The sequence below is a fragment of the Opisthocomus hoazin genome, chromosome 39, assembly GCF_030867145.1.
Source record: "Opisthocomus hoazin isolate bOpiHoa1 chromosome 39, bOpiHoa1.hap1, whole genome shotgun sequence".
In the NCBI taxonomy this organism is placed as follows: domain Eukaryota; kingdom Metazoa; phylum Chordata; class Aves; order Opisthocomiformes; family Opisthocomidae; genus Opisthocomus; species Opisthocomus hoazin.
Genome location: NC_134452.1, coordinates 281,688 through 300,230, shown reverse-complemented (window position 1 = coordinate 300,230; position 18,543 = coordinate 281,688). Strand labels below are relative to the sequence as shown.

Sequence of the window (18,543 nt, the reverse complement as noted above, 5' to 3'; positions counted from 1 at the left end):
GGGGGGGGGGGGGTTTCCACAGGTAAACGGCGCTGACTGCGGCAAAGCTGGGGGGTGAGAGCGGGGTTGGCCGGGTGTCGGGCTGCCTGCCTGGCGATGCTGTTGTCCCACGTGGATGCGGCAGGCGGGTGCGCCCACGCCGTTAATTCATGCACGGGCACCGCATCGCTGTTTGCCAGTGCCGGCCGGCGCTGGGGTTCTGTGGAGGAAGGAAACGTTTGCGTTGGGACCGGGAGGCGAAGGAGCTTTGGCACAAGGGCGAGGCCCAGCCTGGTGCCCGGCCTCCGCGGGTTTGGGCATTGGCCCCGTGCGAGGGCAGCGCCGGGCGGGCATTCCGCTCTGCCGAAGGGTTTGGCCCCCGTCAGAGCGGGAAGAGGCTGTCCCAGGGGGGGTTTCTGGCCCGAGGGAGTGCCGAGCTGTGGCAAAATTCCTCGTGGCACCCCCCTCGTCCTTCACGTGCCACGGGACTGAAGATAAAACAAACTAGTTGAGCGGGAGGGCGCGTGGCGGGGTTTAAACCTCATCCTGCCCCGAGGCCTGGCCGTGCCCAGAGGCTACGGGAGGCTCACGTGTTTGTCCCAAGAGGGGAAACCAACCTCGCTGCTTCTCAGACATCTGTCCCCAGGAGGCGGTTGGCATCTGGGTTCCTCCATCTCTGCCCCATTTCTAGAACGCTTCTGGGGCCCCTTGACCTTCCCGAGACGCGCAGCCAGCTCCCGCGGGCGATGGATCTTCATGTGCGAGTTCCGGCTGTTGATCTTGTCAAACACCCTGGAAGTCAGAAAACAAAGTGGGATTTTTTTTAAATGCCGCCTTTTTTTTAAGCCAGTAAACAGCGTTAGAACAAGCGTCCTCATTTCTATTTCTGTGCGTTACGATGCGGGGCGCGACTGGGTCGTCGCTTCGTGAGGGACACCGGCGGTTAACCGGGAGATCTTTGGGTTGAAAGTCAAACAGAACGGCCCACGGCGGGGGGAACCCTTCGCCCCGCTTCCCCCCCCGTTTACACCTCTTCTAGCCCAAAGCAGCAGGTTTCGAGACCGAAAGATCGACAGCTACCTTTCACACGCCCCGCACGGAAACACGCCCCGGTTGCCGGCTGCTCTGGCCCGGTGCAGGGACTGGTCGGGATCGCCAGACGGGCTGACCGTGCTGCACGGCTGCTTTTTGGAGCCCCTTTGCCGTCTCCAGGGGCTCTCCTGAGGCGGGAAGCGGGACCTCTTCTTCAGGCTGCATGCAGGCTGCTGGGCAGAGGACAGCTGGTCAGTTTTCCCCACCTTATTGTAAAGCTACTCCGCAGAGTAAGGTTCTCCCAGCGGCGGCAGAGCGGGCAGCACCCAGCTGCCCCGAGGAGCAGCGCCACGCACAAACCCCCAGCAGTTTTTCTACCTCTTCTGTAGCCTCTTCCATCTGAGCCTGGCCTTTCTTCAGCTTTTTCCCTTGGCCTCCAGCTCGGCTGCCGTGAAGTTTTTTTTGTTTTTTCCACATGTAGTAATACTCCACACACTGCGCCACGCTCTTAGTCTGAACCTGTTACAAGAAAACCAGAAGCGATGGAGAACGGAGACGCCGCGGCGAAACACTGAAAGCCCAGGCGCACAACCAACCCGGCGAGCGCAGCTTCTCCTCCCCCCGTTCTCCCCGGTTATCGCAGCGCAACGCAGGGGGGAGGGCGGACGGAGAGCCAGCCTTCCTCCTCGGAAAAGGCCGCCGAGAGCTGCGGCGAGGGCAGAACCGTGCGCGTCACGCCGGCGGGCCGCGTAACGTTTCATTATTGGTTTGTTATCCCCGGTATTTTGTACTAGAGGTATGAACTCTTTGGTTGTAATCACGCCTTGGGGCACATCAGGTCGCGGAGCGGTCGCTTTCCGGCGCTAAGAGGCAAACGCGCGTTTTCAGAGCAGGGGACTCCCACCCACAATTCAAACTGCGGCACTCCGGCTTCAAACCGTCGAGGCTGCCAGCCCCAGATCCGCCTCGGCCCAACGGCTTTACCTTCTTCTGGATCAGGGAAAAATCCTTCTGGTGTGCGGAGAAAGCCTCTTCAAACAGCTGCTTCTCCAGAGGCGTCCACGAGTCCGAACCTGGTCCCAAAGGCACCGCGCAGGTCGTGAGCTCGGCGCCATTTATTAGTCCCCCATCAACAGCTCTGCCCCGACTACCGCCGCGAGTTCGTTAGCGACAGCAGAGCGAGCCCCGCACGATGCACAGCGCCGGCACAGCCGAAGGGAAGAGCGCACGGCTCAGCGCGCGTCTCCCGTTGGGTGTCACGGCAGGGCAGCGGGCCGGGACACGCGGGCGAGGCGTTCCCCACGTGCAAAAGCACCGCAGACGACTAAAACCGGAGGGCTTTGCGGCCGCCTCCCCACCCCAAAGAACACCGAGTCGCTGCCGGCACGTTTTCCGCAACAAACTCTTGAACCCGCGCCCCGGGAAGGGAGCCGCGGGATCTGTTTGCGCCCCGGGTGAAGGAACGAGCTCGGCGCCCAGCTCACCTGCGTAGTGATAACCAGCCAGAGGATGGCAGGCAGATTTCCCAGGCCCCCCAGACAGCAGCAGCTCCAGAGCCTCCTGCAAGAGGGAAGGTGAAAGGGCTCTAGGTTCCCCCCGAGGCAGGGTAAAACAGTAAATTCCCGCTTTTGGCTGTTTTCTACTGCGGCGATTCGGCCCCGGCGCAGGAAGATTTGGCTTAGCAACAGCGTGGGACGTTTATCTGGAGCAGCCCTCGGGCCGGATCTGACTGGGTTCCTCCAGTCCCAGCACGCGGGGCAGCAGGACGCAGAGTCCCCAGCCCATTTACAAGCTCTCCTTCGCACCCCAGGACAGGGTCTGCGCTTCCGAGCGGCGTTAACACGGGCTGCGGCAGCAGGCAAGAGCTCCGCACGCTGAGCAAGGAGACCACGCTCCAGCCTGCGGAACGGAGAGCTCGGAGCCGCTCCCAGCTCCCACCAGTACCAGCAGCTCTCCCAGTCCGTTAGCAATTATAACCCAGTGGCTGCTTCTTACCAAAATGTTGCCTCGTGCCTCGTGCAGACAGTGCAAGGCCAGCTCCACGTTCGGTCCTCGCCCCGGCGTGACGCTGGAGTGGGCCATGTTGAGCAGCTCCGTCACTGCAAACGCAACGAAAACCAACAGAAAGTCAGCTGCTGCCCAGAGAGGAGGGAAGGGGCGGCACGAGAGCGAGGGACAAGGGACCAAGAGCGAGCGACAGAAGACTGAGAAAAGGCGCAGAAGAAAGTCCGGCGTCCCAACTAGCCGGGTATCACTGTCGCGACCTCACGAGCAGCTTTGGGACCGATAACTCCGGGGACAAACCTCACTGCTTCCACGAGCTGTGCCAAGCACCTCTCGTGGAGGACGCTACCGAGAGTGCGACCGGAATTATCGGTTCTCTGTTCCACCAGAACCGAGCAGGCTCCTTCCCACTAATGCCCCCGCCCGGGAAGGCGGAGAAAAGAAGGGAGGGACTCGGAAAGCACAAACAGCTGCTGTGGAAACGCGGGATTTTGGAACACTGGTCTCTCAGGAGCGGCCCTGGGAGAGAAGAGAAGCGTCACAGAAACCTCTGTCCGGGCTCTCCGGGCTAGTCGCGATGTCTTCCCCGGGCTTCCACACCAGCGACGCTGCCTCCTCCTCCTCCAAGTGCGAGCGGTCCTGGAGCTCTGGTATCTCCGCCTGAAATCGCCTGCCAACCTTGAGGTGCCTGAAGCAGGAAGAAAGAGGAGGCAAGAGAGGCGAGTCAGGAACAGACCCAGCACGACGGCACGCGGCCGCACACGCTCGGCAAGAGGGGCCATGCAACGGGCAGGGCTCGGCTGCGACACGTGCGGCGCGTACACACCACGCTCTGCCCAGCAAAGCGTTACTAACTCTCCACCAACAACTTCCAGGCACTTGCTGGCACCAACAGCATCGCCCTGCGACCCCCGGAGTCCTTTTGGCCCCCCATCAACCAAGGTTTGTTCTGCCGGCCTCAAAACCTGACAACGTTTGTGAGCTTCGCGTGGAGACTTACGGCGAGCAACGAAAAGATGAGAGAAGGCTGCGACCGCGGACAAAAAGAGACGACACGGTGCAGAACGAGGGAGGCAGGCGTCTCGGTTTATGCCGCCAGCCTGACCAGTAAAGGAAGGCAGTGCTTCACTGGGATAGCATTGGGAATTTCAACTGGCAACTTTGTTCCGGCCAGTACGCGGGATCAGCCAGCTTGAAAACCCGCTGTCAGCCTCGCCAGCGAGGCAGGGCCAAGCGAGAGGATCGCGGGAGGGAGAAGGTCAATGTCCAAGGCCCGAGGCCTGCGCAGCCCCGGCGCTTGAGCCAGCCGCAGACCGAACCCTTGGCTGCGGGGCCCTCGCCAACACTCGTGGTTAGCCTGACTGCCAGGCCATCGCTCACAGCTGAACGTACCCTGTGGGGTGATCCTCCTCCGAGCAAAACCGACAGCCCCAGCCCATTCTGCCTGAAAGATAGGAAAAAACACTCATGATAGTAAAAATCCACTATTCTGCACCGTCCTCTCACCTTCCTCCACACCCTCATCGTCGCAAACCACTACCTGTCCTCTCGCAGTTCGCCTCGGTGCAGTGGAACGGCTCGCTTCACCTGGGAGCTCGCGACGGACACTCGGATATGACTGCGCAGCTGTGCCTGAGCACAGGTCAGATGCCAGCCAGGGACTGAGCAGCTCGGGCTCTTATAAGCACCAGCGGCCTGGTTCCGAGCCTGGCAACCCGGTTCCGAGCCAGAACACGCAGTCACAAAGGGGAGCTCTGTTCTGAGCCCCGGTTCCGAGCCTGGCAACCCGGTTCCGATCCGGAACACGCAGTCACAAAGGGGGAGCTCTGTTCTCCCAAGCAGCCGAGCCCCGGTTCCGAGCCTGGCAACCCGGTTCCGATCCAGAACACGCAGTCACAAAGGGGAGCTCTGTTCTCCCAAGCAGCCGAGCCCATATGGGTAGGCACAACTCCAGCTCGCCCGTGGCCTCTGAATGACTCCGGGTGGCAAACCACGGAGCAGAAGCCGAACCCAGAGGGAAACCGCGCTCACTGGGCTGCTGCCCCCGACACACAGCTGCCCAGCGTAGCGTCTTCGGCACGGCAGGGCTGTTTTGGCATAACCGCCACGGATTTTTAACACTTCAGCTAAGATCCATTTGTACCACGGTTTTAGGACAGGGCTGTTGCGGTGTAACCACCACATATTGTTAATACTTTGGCCAAGATCAATTTGTACTGCGGTTTTACGGCCAGATTGTTTCGGTGTAACCACCAGATATTGTTAATACTTTGGCTAAGATAAATTTCTAACCCAGTTTTACATCGGGACTGTTTCCACGTAACCACCGCAGGTTTTTAACACTTCACCTAAGACAAATTCGTACCGCAAACTGGTAAAATAAAACCAAGTTCGTTACTCCTAAAGTGCTACCTGTAAATGTCCGTGTTTCCATCGGCCTGCGGACGGTGCAGTAATTTATCCTACAGGAAGGTGGAAACTGTTTTAATTTATACCCTCTGGATCTCGGAGAAAAGGGCCGCGGGGGCAATTTTCTCTTCCTGGAGCCCGCACGACAGCCAGCCAGGTTCTTTCCACTTCTACCACCGGTTGAGTGCGGGATTTTGTTACCCACCACGGCACTGAGCAGCCGGCTGGGATCACCGCTAGCGGAGGAGGAGCGGCGGGCGCTGAAGGAGAGGCCCGATCCCTCCCGCATGCGGCTGAGCGTCGGGTGCGGCGCGTACGCAGAGCGCTGGAACAGGTCTCGCAGCAGCTGGGCCCCCAGGAACACGGGCGAACGGAGCTTGCTCTGGTAGCACCCTCCCGTCCGCGGCTGGGCTTCCGGCACCGAGCTGGGATGGAACGGCATTTCGGCTGCCTTGGCCTCTCTCCCTTTTTCTGGTGCAAGCCTTCTCGGAGGTCCCTCCAGCCAGGCTTTCTTTTTCAGTCACCTGCACACACAATTCCAAACAAGCCGTTAAATCCCCGTTTGTCACAGAAGAGAGGCACAACAAGTTCAAGGCACTTGAAAACACAGAGCAAAAAGCTCAGTACGGCACAGGATTTTTATCCGGTTTTCCTCTGGACTTGCAGTGCCAGGATTTATTATTCCGAGCTCAGTAACGAGCACCAAATCCCAACACTCGTGTGCGGAGCGCAGCCAGAGGAGCCTCTGCCCCAGCCCTTGCTCCTGTCGACGGCTCTGGGAAGCCAGCAGACACACTCACGGGAACAGGAGCTGTGGAAAAGAGCCCTCAGCGAGTTATTTTGTAGTCAGAGAGAGTGCTGAAAGGGGAAAAAGAAATAAAATTCTGAATTAGCCTTGAAATTCTTTAAAGTGCCTAGCAAAATTCCAAGTGTTTCCCTAGGCTTTAAGGCCAAGTGTCTCTCCTGCACCGTGCTGATGATACTTCCCTCGTCACCTTTTATTTTCAGGCAACTCGGGGCGATTCGTGGGTTATGTGTTTCCAAGAAGTTACCCAGACGGACCCCGGAACCTTTACCAAGCCCATTACTGCAGAAATTACCCCCAAGTCCGTCACCGCAGCTCACACCCTCAGCCACCACAGTCAGGCTTACGCCTTCCACTCGCACTTCCCCGCTGCCAAGTGAGAAAACACTGGAAGCCGCAGCAGCTTTCGCAGCAGGGCTATTACTCAGGGACGCCCACCACCCAACACCCACCCAAAGGGCTCCAGCAGCACCCTCAGCCTGGGTCCCGCTCGCTCATCGGAGCTCTCGGCACACAGGACAAGTCACGCCACAGCTCCGATCTCCATCCCCTGCAGGCAGCTTCCAGGGAATCCTCACCACCTTCATTCAAATTCCCGCGAAAGCAGCGGCACCGAAGGATCCTGCTTCCTTTACCTGCCGATCCTTCCTCCTTTGCGGCGAATGCCGCTGCTCCGCGCGAAGACGCCCGCGGCTCTGCAGCCCATTCTCGGGGTACACCAGCCCAGCGCCGCGCCTGCGGAGAAAGCCGCTGTCACAGTCGCTGCCGTCAGCGGGAGCAGCACCGGTCCCATTGCTAAAGCAAAAAATCGAGATAAAGGGATGGGAAATTAACATGACGAAGGTAATTAATTAACGTTACGAAGTTAACAATTCATTACACGAATCGCACCCATGAACATTGCATTTGTTTTCTTTCCAAGCCACCCCACAGGGCGGGCTTTTACATACATGAGCGGTTAAGTTACCCACTCCCCCCCGGAGAGCCTTTTGCTGAAGGCGCTCTCCTTTCAAGCGCACCCCTAGAAAAAGCCCCTCATGCTTCTTCCCTTTCAGACAGAATTTGAAACGCGAAGGGAACTGGACAGAAGGTCTCCTCGCCGCGTCAGGCAAAGCCAGTGAGGGAGATGTTTGCTACACGTTTAGCACATCTGTCATTTTAACGCCTTCGTGGCTGCCGTTTCCAGCTGGAGAGCAGGCTGCAAGGACTCTTTAGAGAAAGAAACAACACGTTCCTGGCTCGGATATCATTTTAGGGAAACAGGGCAGGAGGGAAAGTCCCATGAAAGAGCGGTGTTACAATTCTCATCTGCTACAGCTTGTCAATTTGAGTGTCATTTTACAGGAGAAACAGTTTCAAAGTGCCTCAACCACAACAACCTAAAAGCCATTAAAAAAACCCCCGTGCATCCACCTCTTTACCCCAAAAATCTTTCCACGTAACGGACTGTGACAACTACAGAAAGCTACTGAGCAACTCCGGCGGCTCCGATCCGCAAGACGCCCTTGGAATTCAGAGAGAAGGCAGAGCGCGGCGCGCTCACCGTGCTGCGAGGGCCGGCAGCCCGCCTCGTCGAGGAGCTCCACGGAGTCGCAGCCCTTCGCCAGGGACAGCCAGAGCGCGTTTACATCGGCCTCCAGAGCATCGCTGGCCGCCGCCGGGAGGCCGGGCACTGCGCCCAGGCCGCCCAGCCCCGTGTACACCTCATCTGTTGCGTTTAGGCGCGAGTCGTGGTCCAGAGCCTGGCTACAGACCAGCCCCCGGCTTGTGGAAAACCTGCGGAGAGGCATCTCCAGCTGAACCGCGTTCTCGGCGCCCAGGGGGTACCGGTCCATGGCCACTGCCGACCGCACAGCCCGTTAAACAGCGCTTCGATTCCACCCACGGCAAAACTCGAGGGCGCGAGGACAAGGAGCCTCCTAAACACAACGTAAAAAGAAAAAAAAGTTAAATAAGATTTGATGTTACTCACCCAACCCTAACAAACATCACCACTGGCCCCGTATCAACCGCATCTTAAAAGCGAAGAGAACAGTTGTGTTCCGATCCCCGTTGCAGACCCAAGGCAAGCCCCAGCCTTCTGAAGCAGCTGCGGCTCCGCAGGCAGGGCTGCAGAGACAAGGGGTTATAAAAAACTGCACTATGGAAAAGGGGAGAAGTGGTTTTTTTCTGCTATGCTGGAATAGGAGAGGAGGCTGCAGAGGGCTGGGGGTCGGGGGGGCTCTCCCTGAGGGAAATGGGGCTCCGAACCTTGCTGGAGGCTGCAAAGGGCCGGGGTTGGGGGTTGAGGGGGGGCTTTCCCTGAGGGAAACAGGGCTGCCGGCATTGCAGGAGGCTGTGGAGGACTGGGGCAGGGGGTGAGGGGGCTTTCACCGAGGGGAAAAAGGGGCTCCCAACCTTGCAGGAGGCTGCGGAGGGCCAGGGCTGGGGGTTAAGGGGGGCTTTCCCTGAGGGAAATGGGGCTCATGGCATGGCAGGGGGCTGTGGAGGGCCAGGTTTGGGGGTGAGGGGGGGTTTCCCTCTGAGGGAAATGGGGCTCATGGCCTTGCAGGAGGCTGTGAAGGGCTGAGGGTGGATTTCCCTGAGGGAAAAAGGGGTTCCTAACCTTGCAGGAGGCTGCAGAGGGCCGGGCTTGGGGTTAAGGGGGGCTCTCCCTGAGGAAAATGGGGCTCATGGCATGGCAGGAGGCTGAGGAGCGCTGGGTTTGGGGGAGACCTTTGCCTGAGGGAAATAAGGCTGCCGGCATTGCAGGAGGCTGTGGAGGACTGGGGCAGGGGGTGAGGGGGCTTTCTCTGAGGAGAAAAAGGGGCTCCCAACCTTGCAGGAGGCTGCAGAGGGCCAGGGCTGGGGGTTAAGGGGGGCTCTCCCTGAGGGAAATGGGGCTCATGGCGTTGCAGGAGGCTGAAGAGGGCTGGGGGGCTCAGGGGGCTCTCCCTGAGGGAAACGGGGCTGTTGGCATTGCAGGAGGCTGCAAGGGGCCAGGCCTGGGGGTGAGGAGGGGCTTTCCATGAGGGAAATGGGGCTCATGGCCTTGCAGGAGGCTGCAGAGGGCTGAGGGTGGATCTCCCTGAGGGGAAAATGGAGCTCCGAACCTTGCATTAGGCTACAAAGGGCCAAGGTGGCGGGGGGGGGGGGGGGGGCTCTCCCTGAGGGAAAAGGAGCCCCCGGCCTTCCAGGAGGCTGCGGAGGGCCGGGCTGGGGGGTGAGGGGGGCTCCCCCTCAGCAGAGCCCGTGGGGAGGAGGCAGCCGGGGGCCACCCCAGGGCCGAGCCCCCTCTCTCCAAGGGAAGGGGGAAGCTCCAGCCGCCCGCGCGGGGCTGCCCGGGACCGCAGGAGGAGGAGGAGGAGGAGGAGGAGGAGGAGGAGGAGGAGGAGGAGGAAGGGGGGGGGGGGTGGTGTTACCCTCAGCGCCGCCGCCTTCACCCCTCACCTCGCGGCCCCGCCCTTCCCGCCCGGCGGCGCCGGCGCATGCGCGCGGCCCCACGTGACGGGTGGCGGGAAAAGGCGGGCAGCAGGGGCAGGGGGCGGGCGCCATTTTGTTGGGGGGGGGGGGGGGGGGGGGGAGGGGAGTCGGTGGGGGTGGGCCAGGGGAATGGGTGTTATGGAGGAGGAGAGGAGGCTGGGCGGGATATGAGGTGAGTGGTGAGGGTGAAATAAAGGTTTAAGGGACCGGTAGGGTGGGAAAAGGGGGAGGATTGGGTAGGGAATGGGGGGGGGTGGGCAGGTGGGCTTGGAGGGAAGTGCATGGGGGGGCCTGGGGCTGGAAACCTGAGGTACAGGGCAAAACTGTGAGGAAAATCACGTAGGGAAGGGCCAGTCTGAGTGTAGTTTTAGCTAAACTTCAAGCATGGAATGATGACGTGTGCCTCTTGCCTGCGCTTTGTGCAGGTTGCCTCGGGATCAGTGTTTCACCCAGCCTGCTTGTTCCCCTGTGAGGTGGGGAGGGGGCTTCGAGGGATGGCCGTCACCTCTCCAGAGCTGGGGGCTGGGAAGCACCGCCAGAGCCCCTGTTCCCGAGGAAGGAAGGAAGGAAGGTAGGGGCTTCACCTTTTTGTTTTATTTCCCCACTGTTTCTTTCTTTCCTGTTAGGGGGAATGTGCCCTGGCTGCCAAGAAAGCCAGTGGGATACTGGGGTGCATTAGGAGGAGTGTGGGCAGCAGGTGGAGGGAGGTTCTCCTTCCCCTCTGCTCTGCCCTTTTGAGGCCCCATCTGGAGTCCTGTGTCCAGTTCTGGGCTCCCCAGTTCAAGAAAGACGAGGAGCTACTGGGGAGAGTCCAGTGCTGGGCTCCCCAGTTCAAGAAACATGAGGAGCTACTGGAGAGAGTCCAGTGCTGGGCTCCCCAGTTCAAGAACGGTGAGGAGCTACTGGAGAGAGTCCAGTTCTGGGCTCCCCAGTTCAAGAACGATGAGGAGCTACTGGAGAGAGTCCAGTTCTGGGCTCCCCAGTTCAAGAAAGATGAGGAGCTACTGGAGAGAGTCCAGTGCTGCGCTATGAGGATGAGGAGGGGACTGGAGCATCTCTGCTACGAGGAGAGGCTGAGGGAGCTGGGCTGGTTCAGCCTGGAGAAGAGAAGGCTGAGAGGGGACCTTAGAAATGCCTCGAAATATCTGCAGGGTGGGGGTCAGGAGGATGGGGCCAGACTCTTTCCAGTGGTGCCCAGCGACAGGACAAGGGGCAACGGGCACAAACTGGAGCAGAGGAAGCTCCAGCTGAACCCGAGGAAGAACTTCTTCCCTCTGAGGGTGCCGGAGCCCTGGCCCAGGCTGCCCAGGGAGGCTGTGGAGTCTCCTTCTCTGGAGATATTCCAGCCCCCCTGGCCGCGGTGCTGTGCCCCCTGCTCTGGGTGACCCTGCTTGGGCAGGGGGCTGGGCTGGGGGACCCCAGAGGTCCCTGCCAACCCCGCCATGCTGGGGTTCTGTGATTCTGATGTTAATGTCAGCAGGACAAATGTTAGGCTGCTGCTGCATCCTTCATTGCAATAATGCTTTAGCTGTACTGGTGGAAAAGCTCCGTTACTGGTCTCTGGGTCTCAGTCTGGCTGATGAAGCAGCCCCCTGGATCCCAGCACAGCAATGTGAGAGAAGGGGAACAAAAAAAACCCGCCTGAAAAGTGAATAAACTGATTGAAAATCAGAAAGGTGCTGCAGCAGCTCCCGCAGGCTGGTGAGGAAAGCAGGAATCGCCTGCGAGGGGACCGGGAAAGCTTTGGCCCTTTGGGCGTCATCCCATAACGCCGGTTTGGGATTCTCTCCGTCAGCGGCTGCGCCTGCTGAGCAAACCCCAACGGAGCAGCGTTTGGGGGTTTCGTTTGGCGCCGATCTCCCCTCCGGAGTGCGTGTTCACCTCCCCGGGGGGGGAATACTGATTAATTAAAGCGCTGCGTGATGCAACAGACACTTTATTTCTTAGGGAGAGGGGTTTTGACCTAACTTTGTGTGGTGCAAGGGCAGCACCGGGCGGGCATTCCGCTCTGCCAAAGGGTTTGGCCCCCGTCAGAGCGGGAAGAGGCCGTCCCGGGGGGGGTTTCTGGCCCGAGGGAGCGCCGAGCTGCGGCAAAATTCCTCGTGGCACCCCCTCGTCCTTCATCGTGTCGGCCACACTGGAAGCTCTGCTGTTGAGGACAGCTTTGGTAGAGCTGCCACAACTAGAGACAAAAAAAATCTTCCTTACAAAGATGTTATTCACGCTTCCTGCTTGGAAGTTGTTAAAGAATTTATTGCACAATTTTGGGGTTACTCTAGGCTTGCTGCTTTATTCGCAGCTTGGAGTTGGGCCGTCTCCTCAGCGAGTGGCAGCTCTGTGCTACATCTTAACACCTTATACACCCTGTTTGACACAGTTACACAAGGGGTAAAGTCCGCCACAAATATCCCCTGCGTCCCCAGGTCTCAATTTCTTCGAAAAAGTCCGTTAATCTTCTCGGTCAGCGTGTTCCGCCGAGTTCTGCTGCGGATCTTGGAGCCCGTGGAGCCATCCCGTCAGGCCACCGTCTCCACCGGTCTTTCACCCTTCCTCTGCGGAAAGTGTCTCAGGGTTCTGTTAGATGTGTATTTTAAAATTCCCTATTCTTACTGATTTCTATGATTGATTTCTGATTGATTCTATGATTATCTATTCTTATTTATTCCTCAGTCTATCTCTGTCTGCGCTAGACATCAATAATCCTGTTCCTGTTCTACAACAGTAACTGCATTCTATCACTATGGTTTAATATATTTATTTCAACTTAGCTTTTAACCTTTCCACCGAAGTTTTTCAGCAGAAACCACCCCCCCCGTTCCGTGGGCGCTGTCGGTAGCAGCACCCGTCAGGGGAAGGTGCTCGTCCCGTCCCGTGGGCTCGCCGAACGACGGCTGGCGGTGCCTCGCTGCCAAGCGGGGCGTTTTCAGGCGCTCGATTCCGTTTCGCTGCGGCGAGACTGAAAAATAAAAGGAAACAGTTGAGCGTGAGGGTGCGTCGCGTGGTTTAAATGGGTTTCTTTGTCAGCGCTGACGGCGGGGTTCATCTTTTTCACCCCCCCTTCCTCTGATCCAGCAGCCCGGAGTCCGGATCCTCCGCCGGCACCGTGCCCGGTCGACGGCTCCCGGCGTTGCGGCAGAGCGACGGCGAAGAGCGGCGATGGACGGCTGGGCTGGCGCCGCGCTTTTATAGCGTAACGCCCCAAAATAAACCCCCGCGAGGTCCCACCCAGGTACGAAGGGAACGTAGATCCAGTTCAAATCCAGCCAATCCAGGGGTATAAACAAAGCCCCAAGCCCGGCCTCTCGCGGATTAATTACTCGCACTGGTCAATCCCATCTCACCCGCCTAATCAGGGCGCGGGCGAGGCGCCCGGTCCTGCCTCCCCCTGCCTGCACCCCGCCAATCGCGAGCGGAGCCTCAGCGCCGGCTCGACCAGTTTGTAACTGGGATGGCGAGGACCCTGGGCTGGGCCGGGCGCTGGGCTGCCCGGGCGCGCCGGCGGCGAGCCGCCTTCGGCTCCAGCCCAGCGAAAACCCAGCCAGGACGGGGTGGTTTTTTCCCCCCAGCTTGCGTCGAGCGGAGAGGGGTTTAAGCGCTGCCTCTCGACGCTGAGGCTGTTAAAAATGCGATTCTTCGCTCTATAAAGTGAATATTTGTGAGATATCGTAGCGTTTTAACGACGCGCTGCCTCCGCGCGCTTCGCTCCGGGCTTAAAGCCGTGATTTAAGCGCGGTCGCTTGAACACGGTGACTTCCACCGCAGGTATCGCGCCGTGCGCGCGCGGCAGGCAAGCCCCGTCCTCCCTCGCTGCTTTTATCCCAAATATTTTTGTTATTTTCCATCCCAGCATTCGGGAACGAGCTGGAGAAATTTTTTAATTTTACAAAGGGGCGACAGAACACCGGGGGAATCAAAGTTTTATGGGAGAAAGTTGCTCGCTGACGATGTAAATCAGCAGGGTGACGGCCGCTGGGTCAATAATGCTTTGGGTGCCCGGTGCGTGTGTTCTTTATCGGGGTGCCACAGTTCCCCGAGAACGTTTTATTGGTTTATTTATCTATAAAAATAATGCAGGGGTAATAATTAAGAATAATTAAAAAGCTGGGTCCTCAGGGGTGCCCGTGGGTCTTCACCAGCCTGGTTTGGGGGGGGCTGAAAAAACAATCTGGAAAAAAATAAATAAACAGGGGGGTGCGTGCTGCCCCTGGGTTTTGGAGAGCCTTGCTGCAATTAATTAATAAAATCATATTTAAACACCAGGTTTTCCCAGCAGGGCCCGGTTCTGCTGCTAATGAATGGGGGGGGGGGGTGAGGGGCTGAGCCCCTTCCACCCTCGGCTGCTCCGCTCAGCAGATCCCCTGCTTCGGGGGGGGGGGGCGTTCCCCCTGCTTCGGGGGGTGGTTTCCACCCCACTGACCCCAGGGTTTTTCTCCCTTTGGTACAGAAACGGGTCCCCAAGCGATTCCTGAGGCCTGGAGCGCTGGTGAGGGACATGGCAGGGTGACTGGGAAGGTGCGTTCCCCCCCTTCTGACCCCCAGTGTTGCCCGCAGCCCCTCTAAAACTCACAGCATCCCCAAGCCCCCCCTAAACCCCTGGTGTTGCCCCCTGCCCCCCAAAAACCCACAGCATCCCTGAGTCCCCCCCCAAACCCCCAGCGTTGCCCCCAGCCCCTCCAAACCCCAGCGTTGCCCCCTGCCCCCCCTAAAACCGACACTGTCCCCTGCCCCCCAAAAACCCACAGCATCCCCGAGCCCCTAACATTGTCCCCAGCCCCTCCAAACCCCAGCGTTGCCCCCTGCCCCCCTAAAACCCACACTGTCCCCTGCCCCCCAAAAACCACAGCATCCCCGAGCCCCCAACGTCGTCCCCCGCCCCCCCAAAAACCCACACCATCCCCAGCCCCCTCAAACCCCCAGTGTTGCCCCCGCACCCCAAAACCCGCAGCATCCCTGAGCCCCCTCCCAACCCCCAGCATTGCCCCCTGCCCCCCCTAAAACCCACAGTCCCGTGCCCCCCCAAAAATCCACAGCATCCCCGAGCCCCCCCCAACCGCCTAGTGTTGCCCCCGCCTCCCCTACACCATCCCCAACCCCCTCAAAGCCCCAGCGTTGCCCCCTGCCCCCCCCAAAACCCGCAGCATCCCCGAGCCCCCTCCCAACCCCCAGCGTTGCCTCCTGCCCCCCCAAACCCGCGGCGTTCCCGGGCCTTGAGCCCCTCCCTGACACCCCCCCGAGCCCCCAAAGCCGCAGCGTCCCCCGGGCCCCGAGCGTGTCGTGTCCCCACCCCAAAAACCCGCAGCGTCCCCGGGCCCGGGGGGTCCCGGCAGCCCCCTCCCCTCCCCCGGGGGGGGGGGTCCCGGTGGCCCAGGCCGCGCTCTGCCGGGCCCCAGGCTCGGCTCGGCCTTCCCGGGGGGGGGCGTGGCTGGGATGGGGGGCGTGGCGTATGCAAATCGCGGGCCCGGGTTGGGGGGGGCGGTGAGCCCGAGTTCGGGGGGGGGGGGGGGGGGAGGCCCCCACGGTGTGCGTTAATTTTCGCCCGGCCGGGCCCGGGTTGCCCCCGCTGCCGCTGCCCCCGTGGTAGCGGCCGTGGGCCCGGGCGGGGCGCGGGCCGGCGATCAGGCAGCGCGCTGAACCCCTATGTGTCGGTGCCTGGCGGGGTCCTGCCTCCGGAGCCCGTGCGGGGATGTCTGGGAGACCCCGCGCCGACCGCTGCTCAAACATCACGGTGAGTTTCTTTACAATGCAGCGATTTCGCTTTAAATCGCCTTAACTCCGCTACCTGCGGCGGGACGGGGGGGGGCTGCCCCCCCTCCTGCCGGCCACCGGCCCCGCCGCCTCTTCCCCCCCACCCCCCGCCTCCCCGCCTTCCGCCATTCCCCGCGTCCCGGCCCCGCCGCCCCCGGACAGCCTCCCGGTGCGGCGGCTGCGGGTCACGTCTCCCGGAATACAATGTTCCTCCCCAAAAAGGAGAAGGCCTCCCCCCACCCCCCCAGCCCCACCCCACGACCGAAAAGAGGGGGCGCCGATACCCCCCCCCTCTCCAGGGAAGCGCCCTGCTCGTCCCCACCTCCTCCCCGGGGTTGGGGGGGCGGGGGGGGGGGGGCTCGGGGAGAGGCCGCCGGTTCGCGTTGCTCGGTGCTGCTGTCTCGGTGGCGGAGCTTCCCCCCGGCCTTGTTGTCCCTCCGCCGCCCCGCTCCTCTTCCTCCTCCCCGGGGAAGATGCCCTCGGACGGGTCGGGAAGCGGAAGGTTGGCGGTGTCGGGATCGAACCCTTCCGTCGTGAGGGAAACCCGCGAGCACCGGCCTCCCCGCCCCGGGGAAACGACGAGCTCGGGCTCCGGCCTGCTCCCGCCAACCGGAGCTGGGCGCAGGGGGAGAACGCGGACGCTGCCGCTGGTTGGGAGTCGCTGCGTGGCTTTGGGGATCGAACGGGTGCCCGGCGACGCGTTGCGGCTCCCGAGTTTCTCCTCCGTGCGTTAAAAAAACCAAAAATCAGCTGAATAAACTCCAGTTCGCTGCTCTCCAAACCCTCTCCCTAGTTTTCATTCACCTGCCGCTCGCGGCTTCGTTCCGAAACGCGTTTGCCGTCCGTGCAGTGTTTTGGCTTTGCCTTTTTGCCTGAACGATTCCGAACGTGCCGCGGTGGTTTTGGTTTCTGGGGGCTCCGTAGTTTTCCCGATATTCACGTACGGCGCGCCGGCGTTCCTCCCGGGGCGGTTTTTCCCTCCGTTTGGTTGCGGTAATTCCGTATATCCCTCGGTCCTGGTGCCGTTTCGGTCTCTGGACCTGCCGTTCGTCGCCGTAACTTGTTTTTCGCGTCGCTGAAGAGCGGTGGCTGAACTGATGGAAGGTGTCTTCGACCCAAAGGGAAACTGAGGCACGGGGAGGGGGCTTGTCTTATCCCCCCCAAGCTCAGCTGCGGCGGGACCCGGTGGGGAGCGTGGACTGCTCCCGGGTGACGGCCCGCGGCCGACGTCGCGCTCGCACGGCGCTTCTGCGGCCGTGGCACCGCTCGGAGCTGCCTGCTGCCGCGCCGGGTGTGCGGGGAGGGTGCTCGGGGGGCACCCGTGGGCCGGGCCGGGCTGGCGACGAGCTGCTGACCTAACCATGTCGCTTCGGGCGGTTTCCTCCTCCCCTGGTGTCTGCGTCAACACTGTTTACGTCTGAATGCTAAATTATCGAACTTGTGCCGTCGAGGAAACTAATTGTGCTGGTCTGTTATTATTATTGCTTTTATGGTTATTAATTATTTCTAGGAGAGGGCAAGGTAGCAGGGGCACCCGTAGCCCGGTTGTTACCCAGCAGCGTTTCTTGTTTAGCCTCGGGACGTCAGGCAGGTGAAGGATCGCTCGCGCCGCCGGGATTTCGCAGCGAGGAATCTGTCGGTTTATTTTTTTTATTTTTGGGGGATTTTTTTCTGACAAATCGCCTGGTTCGCTGTCAACCTCAGAGCGTGCCTGCTGCTGCCCGCTTCGCTCCCGGGGCGATGCGAGCGCTGGGGCTGAGCTGCTGTCTCTCCATCCTCGGGTTCTTCCCTCTTTTTTTTTTTTTTTTTTTAGAAGCAGTGGTGAGGATGAGGAGGGAAAGCCGCATTCCGGTTCCGGAAAGAGGGCTCGATCCCTGTAGGGCTGCACGAACGCTCCTCGGCAGCAGCCAAAGGCTCTTTTCCTGCCGATCCCGTGCCAGCGGCGAGCTGGAAGTTCACCGCTGCTTTTTCTCGGTTTGTTGCGGGTGGATTTCTCGTAGCGGGCAGCTGGGGACGCGTGGACCAACCGACGCTAAGACGTGGCGGTCTGGCCGGTTTATCGGGATGCGAGTTGTCGTCGCGGCCCCCGTCTCAAAGCCGGACGCGTTCTTGACCTCGGAGCGTTGCGACGTGGGATTCTGAGCGCCGCGGTTGTCCGATCTCCCCCCGTCCCCGCAGGCGCGGACGCCACCTGGGCTGGGACCCCCCGAGTGAGTGCGGAGGATGGGTGTGGACTGCTGTGGGCACATACAATTTTTAATTTATTTCCTCTTTATAGAGCTGGAGCTTTTCCCTAGACAGCGGGGTTTGTGCAGGTTCCTGCTTCTCTCTTCCAAAACACTCCGCGATTTCGCTACCGGGGGAGAAATCCCACGATCTGAAGGCGCACGGTAACTCTTCTTCTCTTCCTCTCCGACAATACAGAATCACACAGAATCACAGAATAGTAGGGGTTGGAAGGGACCTCTGTGGGTCATCTAGTCCAACCCCCCTGCCGAAGCAGGGTCACCTACAGCAGGCTGCACAGGACCTTGTCCAGGCGGGTCTTGAATATCTCCAGAGAAGGAGACTCCACAGCCTCCCTGGGCAGCCTGTTCCAGGGCTCCGTCACCCTCAGAGGGAAGAAGTTCCTCCTCATGTTCAGACGGAACTTCCTGTGCCTCAGTTTGTGCCCATTGCCCCTTGTCCTGTCACTGGGCACCACTGAAAAGAGCTTGGCCCCATCCTCCTGACACCCACCCTGCAGATATTTGTAGGCATTTATAAGGTCCCCTCGCAGCCTTCTCTTCTTCAGGCTGAACAAGCCCAGTTCCCTCAACCTCTCCTCGTAGTGGAGATGCTCCAGTCCCCTCACCATCCTCGTAGCCCTCCGCTGGACTCTCTCCAGTAGCTCTTCATCCTTCTTGAACTGGGGAGCCCAGCACTGGACACAGTACTCTAGATGAGGCCTCACCAGGGCAGTGTAGAGGGGAAGGAGAACCTCCCTCGTCCTGCTGGCCACACTCTTCTTGATGCACCCCAGGATCCCATTGGCCTTCTTGGCACCCAGGGCACACTGCTGGCTCATGGTTAACCTGTCGTCCACCAGGACACCCAGGTCCCTCTCC

The 18,543-nt window shown here is 60.3% G+C and overlaps 2 protein-coding genes across 4 annotated transcripts in view; one reads left to right on the top strand and one right to left on the bottom strand.

Annotated features, from left to right (window-relative positions):
* Window position 1: 1 nt before the first annotated feature.
* Window positions 2-8,064, bottom strand: LOC142365385 (zinc finger protein 541-like). Its single transcript, XM_075446126.1, is given in 16 exon segments — window positions 2-199; window positions 597-771; window positions 1,060-1,241; window positions 1,390-1,530; window positions 1,996-2,084; window positions 2,496-2,571; window positions 3,007-3,110; window positions 3,564-3,703; window positions 4,408-4,459; window positions 5,428-5,871; window positions 5,874-5,921; window positions 5,924-6,043; window positions 6,139-6,199; window positions 6,829-7,024; window positions 7,773-7,932; window positions 7,980-8,064. Coding segments are annotated over 16 exon segments (2,130 nt in total). The 3' UTR covers window positions 2-142.
* Window positions 8,065-15,202: 7,138 nt separating this feature from the next.
* BICRA (BRD4 interacting chromatin remodeling complex associated protein) overlaps window positions 15,203-18,543 on the top strand; it is a 41,479-nt gene continuing 38,138 nt past the window's right edge. For all 3 annotated transcript variants that reach the window (XM_075446200.1, XM_075446201.1, XM_075446199.1), the window contains exon 1: window positions 15,203-15,416. In XM_075446200.1, coding sequence (XP_075302315.1) covers window positions 15,329-15,416 — 88 coding nt within the window. In that variant the 5' untranslated portion in view covers window positions 15,203-15,328. The remainder of the gene's footprint in view (window positions 15,417-18,543) is intronic.